The sequence below is a fragment of the Solanum dulcamara genome, chromosome 11 (genome assembly GCF_947179165.1).
Source record: "Solanum dulcamara chromosome 11, daSolDulc1.2, whole genome shotgun sequence".
NCBI lineage: Eukaryota > Viridiplantae > Streptophyta > Magnoliopsida > Solanales > Solanaceae > Solanum > Solanum dulcamara.
In genome coordinates, this window is record NC_077247.1 from 48289390 (window position 1) to 48301982 (window position 12593).

Below are 12593 nucleotides of genomic sequence, written 5' to 3' on the forward strand. Positions count from 1 at the left end.
AAAAATAGAAAGACAAAAAGAGAACTTTCTCATTCTTCCAGAGTTGTTGCACTTTGCTGCAAAATGGTAGGCGGTGGCAGTGACCGATCTCTAATCTCTCGACCTTTGTGCAAGAGTTTGCCTAATTGATGAACATGAAAGAAACCTTTTTTTTTTTTTTTTGGAATTTCCACACGCGTACGGAGCCCGGAGTCCGTGGAGCTTTGGTTAAATCTTGATCGCGCATTGCAGGGCTCATTTGGGAATGATGCTTTCAATATGATTTTCTTCTGATTAAGAGTGAAACAATCCCACCACCGCACCACAACCCTTGTTTACTCTTACGTCGCACCACCCCTTCTCTCTCTCTTACGTCGCACCAAATATTCCTATTACTAACTACAGGTAATTAATTATAGTACAAGTTAGTTAATGTACTAAAGCTTAATGATTTAATTATAGTCCCAGGAAATTCATTAATGTAGATGAATTATATTGAATATAATGTCTAGATATGAAGCAACCTGGATAAGGCCACTGAGGCAAGTATCAGAAAGATTCAAGATTATCTTTGTAAAGGAAATCATTAGAGAATTTTAAAAGACTTAAAATGTATGTTACTTTAATTTAAGTTTCACTCATTGGATTCAGTAATATATTAATTCACATAATATCTTGAATGATTGAGAAGAAGAAAAGGTTCTCAGGCTGATACCACGATATTACTATTCTCGCTCTTCAAGTTTAGCAACAAATTAGTTGTTTTTAAAATTTAAAGTATCAGAATAATACCACGATATTGTTAACCGCGCTCTTCAAGTTTAGTTGATAAATTGGTTGATTTTAAAATTTAAAGTTAATAACAATAATATTTCTTTTAAAGATAAACGAAATATTTGAATTTTAAATATAAGCACATAAATATATTTATATATAAATACACATAATTCCTTTTAAAAAGCTTTGATGGGTGATATTTTCAAGAACGGATCAACTTAGTTTTTTAAAAAAAATGGAATTGGACCTTTTCCCTTAATTTCCCCCTTAACTATATGGGTTGACCTACTTAATTCTTTCTATACTTTTTTTTTCATGATAATACTCTCTGTTAGGGTAGAAGGTTAGTAGTTCTTTCTTGTAGACTTTACACTGTTGTTTTATTTATTGCTATGCTTTGTTCATGGTTTTCATCTTTTATTACTTGGGTTTAATGTATTTGAGCTGATGATTTTTTGAAAACAGCCTCTCTATCTCCATTAGATAATGATAAAATCTGCGTATACTCTATCTTTCCTATACCCTATCTTATGGGATTTCACTGGTTACGCTATAGCTTATCACATAAACCTCATGACAAAATTGCTCGTGGACTTGATTCCGTAATATGAATGGTTCCACTAATGCCTATAAGGTCTTTTTCTTGATACCGTAACTGTAAATATTGAATTTTCAGCATATAAATTAATGCAGTTGTTTCTATTATTATTTATATAGAGCATTAGATTGTGACAATATTTAAGGTACGTGCACATAGATAAGCACTATGTAATATATATATATTTTCTCATAATGCATCTGCAATTTTCGAATTAAACTTGTGTGACAGATTCATAAATCATCACTGGTTCTGTCCGGCATTGATAGGAGAATAGAGCCTATACCTTGACTAATTTAGAGTCGTATATCTTGGGGAGATAAAATGATCCATAATGAAACGCTATATATTGAGTTCAAACTCAAGACTTTTTATTAAAATAGAGAGGTCACAAGCATCCACATTCGTAGTTTATCAATTATCACTACGTGATAAATAAGTTGTTGCTAGATCCGAATGGGACTGTCATAATAACACTATATTTATCCTTCTATTTTTTTTTATGTAAACAATAAGGATATCATGTATCTTACTTTCGTAGTGAATAAAATATTCGTCTAAAAAGTTATGCACCAAAAAATTACAATTTATATTATCATTTATTAGTGGAATTTCATTAGTTATGTTGTTGTTTAGCATATTTTTGTCATACTACTAGTCGTACCCTTGCAGTTTTTGCCATATGTAGTTATTGTTTCTTTCTTGTAGACTTTATACTGATTTTCTTATTAACTGCTATATTTTCTTCGGTGTTTTCTTCTTTCTTTACTAAGGTTTGATGCACTTGAGACGAAGGTATTTCAAAAACAATCTTTCTACTCCACAAGATAGTAATAAGGTATGCATACACTCTCCCCTATCCAAATCTCATTTAGTGAAATTTCACTCGATATGTTATTGTATCAGTAATTATCACATTATAATCTCATAACTTTTTCTCGTTCAGAATTGCATAGTGGCTATAATCATGCAAATAGGCGGCTCAGCTTAATGGGAATATATCATGATGAATAATTATCTGCCTTAGTACATGAATGAGATCTCCATATTCATTTAGCCAAGCTGGAACCTTATCATGCAATTCTTTTTTTCTCAAGTGGTCCATTTGTTTGGTACACCCCCATCATGTCTAATGATTTCTCCCATTAATTAATTAACATTAATACAATAAACAAAACAAAAAATATTTAATAAAAGAATCGAACATAGAACAAGCAATGATGGAGGCATCTTTGTTCAATACATGTCAATTGAAATTCATTTGCTAGAAAATTATATTATATAATTAATTATCTTTATATATATATAAATACGTATATATACACTATATGTTGAATCTTTTTAATTTGTTTGTATATTTTAAATTTTTTGCTACAGTTTCGTAACGTCTAAGAATAAGCGTAATGTTACCTAATTGATTATCTTTTTATGTAAGATACATAGCACACAAGGAATTGATATAGTGGGATTATGTCCACACGTGTTATTGTCAATTAATTAATCCACACTTAGGCTGTCAAATTAGAATGTGTTTTCATATTCATAATTTCAACTTGAATTCATTATTATAATATCTAAGCTTTATAAGTAAGCTAATTAAGAAGAAGTCCTAGTTGTTCGACCAACAAATATTCTGTTTTGTCTTTTTTATTATTCAAAGGGGAAAAACATTCTCATAGTGACATTACCTAACAAACCGACCACGTTTGATTTCTTTGATTTGTACTAATAACAAATAATATATCAAACTAATTTAATATCTGGAGAATTTTATTTATGTACTTGACTATACTTTTTTCCTCTTGACCACCATCTTTTGATTATATGCATGTGGTTTTCATATATAAAATGATTTAATTAATTTCATTTGAATATTCATCTACCCTCTCTGTTTTATTTTTAATTAGTGTTGTGGATGGTAACATTTGCGTAAACTTATTAAGAGTCCCACATTAAGAAAATGTTCACTTCTAATGATTTTTTAATTTATTATTATTATGACATTAGAATCGGACTCATCCTAATTTCTTGTTTTATTGATGTTTGACGCCGTTTATATGGTTCACTCTCCAATTGTCAGGCATGGACGTCTAAGGGTTGTTGAGGCTCCATTTGTTTAATTATCATAGCTACTCAATTCTTAATCTTTATTTCTTTTGTTTATTAAGAGAGAAAGAGTAGCTTATGTGATTTTTCTCTCACTATAATTGTATTCTTCATTCTAGTTCCTACTGATTTTTTTTAAAAATTGATTTCTGGAGTGTTAATTAGGAAATTTTCTACAAAATGACCTTTTTTCTCTTTTGGATGCCAAAACGTAACAAATAAAGACCAAACTAGTAAAATAAAAAGTAAATTTAGCTTTATAGAGGTATAAAAGAACATGAAAAAATAAGTATTAATCATGATAAAAATAAGTGAACTCTGCACGCTTGAATGTTCCTTTGAAATTACATAAAAAAGTAAATTCAACAGTCAATATAGATCAATTTTGAAAGTTTTAGAATCCTTGCATGCATCTTTCTATATTTGAGGTATATATACAACAGATATTGAATTTCTTTAATTTTTTTTATGTTTTTACTTTGTTATATTTTGAATGTTCTGAGTGAAAATTTTATTTATTTTTGTTATATTTTGAATCTGTCATTATATGAGAAGCATACCTTAGTACATATCGAGAAATGAACAAAACCAAACATATTTGACACTACCGCTGACTTGTACGACTGGATATTGTTGCAGCCAATACATTCATCATCATATCATTGAAAATAATGACCGGGATGTTGTAACACATGTTTGATGTTTACTGTGGGAGGGATTCAAAGAACAGTCGAATCATAAAGATCTATACATAGCTTTATTTATATTTCTATAAGAGGTCGTTGTTTTTATAATTCGAATTCGTAAGCTTTTGTCACCCACTACTAGAAACAAAGGTTTTTCCCGTTGCAAATCAGTGAGAAATTCAGGCTATAGGACATAGTTTTTCCATTTATTTTCTATCAAATCAGCTCAGTGAAAAAATGCATGGTGAAAAATAGATTCTCACTAAAATAGTGGAATACTTCCTAATTACTCGTATGAAAACATGCCTATTTTTTATTTTCTCATGGCCAATTCAATCAAAATATTAGTTGGAATAGCCACTAAACATTTTTCGGTGGGAAAGTACTATTTTTTTAATAGTGACATGATAACAACTTTATCAGTTACGTCAAAACTCTCAATTGTTATTTAAGAATATACAATACATTACATATATTAAGTCTAATACTATAAAATTCAAAAATCTCTTATATTTTATTATTTATGTGTTTACTGTCTAATCAAACTAAAATACTTAAAATAAAACCATGGGAATCGATGGGAGTATTTCTTTACACATAGGTATTTTCTACAAGTGTATGTCGTCTCAATCTCTTATAACATCGCAATTTCACAAGGGGGTCAGTCAATATCAAACCGACCATTCCCTTTTATTCACTAAAAATAATGATACGAACTTGACTGAAAAAAATAATTTTGTATGTGTAATTTAACGGAATATGAGAAAAAAGGACGGTGGTACCCTTTTGTAGGCATCTTCTTGGATCTGCATATATTTTTTGTTGGTTTCCCTTTACTTTTTTTTTTTTAATTAATTGAGTAATTGACTACATCACTTACTTAATAATCCATATGGCCGCTTTTTCTATACTAATTTAGTGTATGGAATGGAACATCTCCCTTACCAAACTCCCACTATCGACGATACATATTCTTCCGAGTCCGATTTAAGGCGGAGACAAAATTTAATTTTTTTAATTTTTTTGAAGTACTTTCTTAAATATAGAATTTGAATTTTAAGGCTATCAAACTCACTTCCTAGGCATTAGTTTTGCCCCTGCTTAACCTCCCTCTTAGGAGCATGTTTATATACGACGGAACTAATGGACCGAACGCTTAGTCGAAAAAATATATTGGAATAAAAAGTATGCACAAGACATGATTATATTAGATACCAAAACATATTGATGTCCATAAACGAATGGATTTGTTTTTACCGTTACAATTAGAAAAAACAACAGTGAAGAAAAAGTGTATTAGAAGAGTGTTTTTATTTGAAATTACTTTAAATTATTATTTTCTTTCACCTTCTAACTAAAAAGTTCTTTGTTACTTATCGATGAACTATGCACGCTTAGTATAGACTTGCGAGTTGCGTATAATAACCTCTTTTATAATTTAAATATATAAATATATTTTTTACATTGATTCAGTTCATAAATTCTAATGTCTTATAACTTGATCAAGAAAAAAAAAAAGCAACATTCGATTTGAAATAAATAATTTATGATACATTAATAATGGAAGGGGATGTTATAGGTTGTCTGCTAAAAAGGAAACCTAAGAGTCATAATTTAATATAATTGCCACCAAAGAGTGCACCCCACAAGTATCAATCAAAACCATACAACTATTGCTCTCAAGTGATATACATATATACCTAGAAAATTAAATATCACTTTATATCTAGATCTTATTATATAATTATTATATTGTATTTTAATTTTACAGATAGATTGATACCCCCCCCCCCAGACCACCACCCCTTTCACAAGTATATACATTTTTAAAAAAAATATCTAGGGATAGACATTCTCATTTCTCATCACCTGCCTCATAAATAATATTCTTTCTTTCAAAGAAAATTCACCATATAATAATATTCCCATTCTCTTCATCTTCATTTCTCTTCTTGCATCAACATCCAAAGGCAAAAATTACTTAGAATTATATTTCACTTGCTAAGCTAGCTAGGGATCAATTGTTTGCCAATTTATGGGGTTGAGTACTAAGTTGGTTTCAATTGATGATGATGGTCTAGATAATTGGACCTCCAGCAGCCAGCATACTCTACCGGAACCACCGTCTATAAGGCGGCAACCGCCACCGAGACCGGAGTCGTTGAAATGTCCAAGGTGTGACTCAATCAGCACTAAATTTTGTTACTACAACAATTACAACAAGTTACAGCCTCGCCATTACTGTAAAGGTTGTAAAAGGCATTGGACCGAAGGTGGCACCCTTCGCAACGTTCCGGTAGGTGGTGGGCGAAAAAATAAAAGATTAAGGCCTACTGATCTCGTTGATCATATAACTGAAAGGAAATATGTCAGATTAGAAATAAATGATCAGAGGTGTCCACTAATCACCACGACAACCATGAACACAAGTTACATGCCAAGTGTCACAATAAGGGGAAATAGTACTATGAATGAAGATATCAAAAATCTTCCTTCATCATCATATGACATATTTTCAAGTGTAAAGTTGTCATCAATTCCTCAAGATCACGGGAATACACATTTTTCAATTCCTCAAGATCATGGGAATACACATTTTTCACTAATTCCCAATTCTAGTGCTAATACTCAATTATCTTCAAATGTTTATTATAATGAATATATGGGGAATTTTGATAGTACAATATTGGAGGAGTCAACAATAACAACAGTCATGCCAATTACAAGCAGCAATGATCTCCTTTCTCATGAGCCATGGAAAGTTCCAGAAACGAGCAATTATGATCTTATTATAAATGAAAATATGTCAAGTAATTATTGGAATTGGAACGATCAATTCGACACGTTGAGTACTGCAGCTGATCTCAATATACCATGGGATGATTTAGAGATCAAACCATAAGAGGAGGATCAAGAGAAATGTTAGTTTGTATATTGATTAATTAGTTAAAGAATTTGTTTTGATGTGAATTTCATTTCATGCTGGGATAATGTTCAAGTCTTGTTAATTAATTAGTATTAATGTTACCATTAACCTTTTTTTCCCTCAAAAAAATGTATACCGTACCCCTTTTTATAATCAGCTTTCATGCTATAATGTTGTGTTTCCGTTATTTCTCTTTTAGAAAACAAGTACACGAAGGTTGTGTAGCACTACGACCAAGTAAATGATTTGTGATAAACATTATTGTCGCTATATTATATTTAGCAGCATGAATATATATCAGTATTTATAATTAATACTTTATATATATAGATGTGATTAAAGATTTTAGCAATTTTGAATATAATAACATTAACTCAATTACCGTTAAATATTTTTTCAACTATAAATATTATCGCTCAAAAGAAAAATCTATTGTCACTCTAGGTTGATTAGGTTTATTTTCTATATGCATATGGATTGTTGATAGGAAAGGGTGTGAATATTGATAGTTAGAACAAAAGAGATTGATGGGGTCTTATTCCAGCTAACTAGTGGTGGGATGATTTTAGATGTGATTGAATGGAATGGAAGATTCTTTTTTGTGGATATACATGTCTAATCTGTTTTAAATCAATAATTCTTGCCAAGACTTCTTTTCTCCCCTACATCTCTCTAATTGCTCGAGGAGTCATTCCATTTGCTCCCTACTTCTTGTACTAGTGTTTTTTTTGGTGAATACTGAGGGATCGTTTGGTAGCGAGTAAAGAAGCAATTTATTTATTATGAATTTTTGTATAAATTATTTAGTAGCTAGTTAGAAAATAAGTTATTTAGATATAAAATTAATACGAAATTTGATAAAATTTAAAAATCTGCATAATTAATATATGTGTATAATTAAGTTATGAGTGAATTTATGTATTATCTTATACGAAGCTCGCAAAATTAAAATATGCATTACTAATATCTACATAATTCTAATCAGCTATGAAACGACATGTAACAGTTTGTGCGTTCCACCATAGTTATTTGGTCATAGGAAAAAGTTATGAAGAGTTTTCCACCAAAAAAAATGTATGTCCATCCGATTTTATCACTAACTACATAACTTTACAATGATCAAGTGAGGTGGAAATATATGTTAACTAATTATAATTAAATAATAACATATTTATATGACACTTATCATATTATCATTTGATTTAATATAAATATTGAATGCTCTTTTTTCTTTCTAGCCACCATGAAATATGGGGATAAACTTACTAGTACATTTGTGTAAAAGGAATATAAGTGAAAGGAGAGGAAAAGGACAAGGCTGAAAAATCACAATCACAATCACAATCAAATAATAGGTATTAAACCCCATTTAAATAAAATAAAAAAGTAGACCCTTCAAGATGATAATGATCTCTAATATAAAAGTCAAGAATATGGACAAGGACTTGGGTATTTGATAGGTAGATATGTCCAACTTGCTAATGGTGAAAGTAACTTTGCCTTGACAAGAAGGCCCTATACGTATTTGGAAATAAACTAAGATTAGAAAGTTGCCCAATTAGTACAGGACAAAAAAGAGGAAATGGAAATCCACCAAGACAACAAAAAAGGGTAAAGGGAAGTCAAAGAAATTCCTTGCTGTTCTATTGTTACAATAGAAACAAGGGAACCTAGAGAAGTCCAAGAAATCTAGTTTATGATGAAGATATGGCAACATGGATGTATGAGTTAGGTGCACATCATGAATTTCAAACACTTCTAGAGACAAAAGACTGGTAACTAAGTGGAGAAGAATAGTAGGGAAGGCAGGTCCATTATTCACGTAGTTTCAAACAGTGAGCCAACAGCTCTCGGAGATGTCTCAGTTGTCAAGAAAACTGAATATGCTACTAGTACAGAATGTGAAATGGCAATAGGAACATAAGTCATCTCAGTATATCATAAGATGGGCAACCCATTTTTTACCTCATAAGGCCCCAGGAAAAAGTCTCTCCAAAACATTGTACGACAGAACTTACAAGTAGCAGTCATACCTATCTACGTCTATGTATTTTGGACAATGATGAAGGATGCACATACGTCACAACAGCATATGATCAGAATCTCTAATTCTGTTGAAGTCAAATCACCTACCCAACAGGGTTAAGTATACCACATTACCAATATCACATTCTAAGTAATCCTACAAATCAAGGTCAATGCAAAAGTTTAGTGAGTGTACAACCAAAATCTTTTTCTCCTCTATGGGTTCACATAAACGCATTCATCCTTATGCCACCATCCATTCTTGGAGGAATGGATCCTTCATCGGCCTTGGAATAGCTGACGTAGAAAAGTTCAGAGACAATGCCAGTCAAAACAACAAAAGCAGCGCCAGCACCAAAGACTCCCTTTCTCAAAACCTCGCAGGACAGAGGATGTTGTGCCAAGTGAGTCCTATACTTTGTATGGTAGGCATTCCTAACGGAAGCCGCCAGTAAGCACACTTCAGCAATAAAGAAGGTGATCCTGAAAAATTCAAGACATAATTGTTTCTCACATATTCAACTAGATTCTTACATACATCAGTGAAATCATTATGTCTCTACTCCGGCTAGCAAACACTAAAATGCAGTTAATGAACCATGTTTAAGGAGAAACGCACCAGCAGGTGATAAATAAGACAATAGCCCATGCTCTGGGCTTTCCTGGTCGCAGTGCCCTCCCACAGCATAAACATCGACTTGCAAACATTATGAGGAGCTGACTGGCTAAAAGAAATAAGAATGAACCAACACCCAAGCCAGTTGCAACATCTGATTCATACACACAGTAATTATACTCTGCATCTCTGTTGATAGTCGCCTGAAATAAAGGAACCCAAAAATTAAATTTTACTGAAAATGTATATTATATACTAAATATTCTAAAGTATAAAACCATCAACCTTATAGCCAAAAGAGCTAAGTCAGAAATGCTTTTACATTAAACTAAACCTCAGATCTTGAGAACTCATATTTCCTCCTCTTAGGCCACCATCTAAGTTGGGTCCTACAATGATTATAACTGTCCTTGCATGAAAGCTATGATCCATGTCCATTGTGAATATGTCGATCAAAATTCTACAGATGAAGTCTGAGCTACTGCAGAACGTGTTACTTGGTAACTTAGTCGTACTTGCAGAACTACTCTGTCATGCTTGATTCCTGTCTGTTCTAACCTCAAAAAGTAAATGAAAACTTTGATCACATCAGATCACGTAATCCTCACATGCTCGGACAACTTCCACTCTGCTGGCATTTGAACAAGAAATCAACATTGGTTAAGTCTCTTAGGGGGTAGACTTACATATTGGGGTTGATTTAGTACAGACTTAACATAAGATTGTAATCGCTTGGAGTTGAGACACTTCAACTCCCAACCACACACATAGAGATTCAAGGGAAGAAGAGAGAACACTAAGCTAGATGTAATAATACCATGAAGGTACTAATTGAACAGATTTCAATTATATAATCTGCATAAAAGTTGATACAAAGTATCTTGTACGGCAAGGTCAAAATGTACTTAATATCTCTGGTCACACTTCCTAATCCGCTCACTTGTTTATATGGCGACGTGACTGAACAAGTTACTTTTCCAATTTCATTTTCCAAACCTTAAAAGAGCATCATGTTACTTGTGGAATCTCACAGAATCATCGAAACAACTTTTTAAAATCAACTGAGTTTAGGATATAACTAGCACTCCTTCCAAGTTTATCCACACCCGAGAAGTTGGATAGGAAATTATCTCTGGTCACACTTGCAAATCTGTTCATGCGCTTAATATAACAATGAGAATGTGCTAATAATGCTTCTAACTTAAATATTTGATTGACATAGCCAAAAGCATCTAAGTCACCAAGTCCTTCATTCAGGTAACAATATTGACCAGATATCATGACGAGCCTCAGCATATGCAAACTAATCTGTAGACGTCACACTATGGTAATAGATGGTAGTAAAAGTGAACGAGGTAGATCTATGATCAGATGGAGGAATTTGTAGGTATCAATGTGAACTTAGCAAACATAAACATAATGGAACCAAGGATCCAATTTACAGACACTGGTAAGATTAAAGCTTAGTTGTTGGTGTTGTTACGCTTACATTAAGTTCGAGTAGGGCTAAGTGTAAAACTAGCAAAACCTTTATTTGCAAAGAACCTCTAATTAGACTTATTAAAAGACATTACTTGCATAAAATTCGGTCAGATTTCTCAGATGATCACTCAACTAGTAGTTATTATATCATAAAGTCACATTTCTTCTTATTTCAATATTTTTGGACAAAAAAAATACTTTATAAAATAATAACTATTAATTGATTCAATAGTTAACGTAGAAATGAAAACTCCATATAGCAGAATACATAAAGAGGACCCATATCACTAAACCCAAGAAAGAAATAAGACTATAATTTGATAGACAACAACAAGCAGACACATGTACTAGGCCAGTATAGGGCATGACCCTACTTGTTCAAAATTCAAATGAGCCCTCCACCCCCACCCCACCTTATTTTATTATGTTTTTTTCAATTTTATTAAATCAACTTCTGGGTCCTACCCTGGATATCACCTCAACAAGCTATAATCAATGTACTAGCACTTAATCCAACTATCTTCAACCTTGCTAGTGTTAGTTCATAACTACTGTTCATATTGCACGAAGAATTTTAAGGGTTGAGGATTTATAAACCCTCTAAAATAGCTAATAATATATTCAATTTTTCAACATACCCACCCAAAACAAAAGAAAACACAATACAGTAGTATACAATATGATACGGAAAGCTGAACGAAAAATATAACAAAAAGAGGGGGGAAAAAAAAAGAATTGTGGGAAACGAACTCACAGTAGCCCTCCTCTGCTCAGCAGCAACAGCAAGTCCAAAAGCAATCAGATCAAGCACAAAAACCAAAACCAGTAACAGTTTTGAAGCCATCTTCCTATACCAACTTTATATATTTGCTCTCTGCAACCAAATTCAATCCCAAACAAAATATAGTTTATGCAAAAATGAAAAACTTAGATGTGTATACGTAAGCTAGAAATTAAAGTTAGACTAAAGCATATCCCCAAAAAATTAAAAAGGATTGGTAATAAGTATTTGAATTGAAGGGGTACTTGGTGAGGAAGCAAAATGTGCGAAGCTATGAAAGGAGTCCTCTGAGAAGATGTCCAAATTACGTTACTTTCGTTTTTCTTCAACTTATTTATACAAAGCTACTAGCTTTGTTGATGCAATAGTCCTTGCAATGTAGGAAAATATAAAAATAGGTTTAAGTTAAACCAAAATTACATATTTTAAGAGGTGTTTTGGTTGTGCTATTAGTGCAACTAACTCAATATAAAAACTTGTACAATATAATTTAATATTTAATTGGTTGTACAAAAAAATAGTACAATATGTAAATATGCAACCGGTTGATTAGCGATATACATATATATACGTATTTGTAAAAAGATTAAGAGTATACATTAATAAACTATAATTAT

General features: G+C 31.9%; 2 protein-coding genes across 2 annotated transcripts; one reads left to right on the forward strand and one right to left on the reverse strand.

Moving 5' to 3' along the window:
- Window positions 1–6040: 6040 nt before the first annotated feature.
- Window positions 6041–7300, forward strand: LOC129873930 (dof zinc finger protein DOF1.1-like). Its single transcript, XM_055949123.1, has one exon. The coding sequence runs from the start codon at window positions 6182–6184 to the stop codon at window positions 7046–7048; it is 867 nt and encodes a 288-aa protein (XP_055805098.1). The 5' UTR covers window positions 6041–6181; the 3' UTR covers window positions 7049–7300.
- A 1687-nt stretch (window positions 7301–8987) lies between these two features.
- Window positions 8988–12355, reverse strand: LOC129873431 (uncharacterized). Its single transcript, XM_055948528.1, has 4 exons — window positions 12222–12355; window positions 11950–12069; window positions 9717–9916; window positions 8988–9580 (listed from the first exon to the last, which is right to left on the reverse strand). The coding sequence occupies exons 2-4, from the start codon at window positions 12037–12039 to the stop codon at window positions 9322–9324; spliced, it is 549 nt and encodes a 182-aa protein (XP_055804503.1). The 5' UTR covers window positions 12040–12069; window positions 12222–12355; the 3' UTR covers window positions 8988–9321.
- Window positions 12356–12593: the final 238 nt, after the last annotated feature.

Excerpts from the sequence above, each read along its gene's own strand:
- LOC129873431 (XM_055948528.1), bottom strand. The coding sequence starts at position 12,039 with ATGGCTTCAAAACTGTTACTGGTTTTGGTTTTTGTGCTTGATCTGATT. Across the intron at positions 9,917-11,949 it reads CTGAGCAGAGGAGGGCTACT|GCGACTATCAACAGAGATGC; the intron begins GTGAGTTCGTTT and ends CCTTTATTTCAG. Across the intron at positions 9,581-9,716 it reads GTCTTATTTATCACCTGCTG|GATCACCTTCTTTATTGCTG; the intron begins GTGCGTTTCTCC and ends TGAATTTTTCAG.
- LOC129873930 (XM_055949123.1), top strand. The coding sequence starts at position 6,182 with ATGGGGTTGAGTACTAAGTTGGTTTCAATTGATGATGATGGTCTAGAT.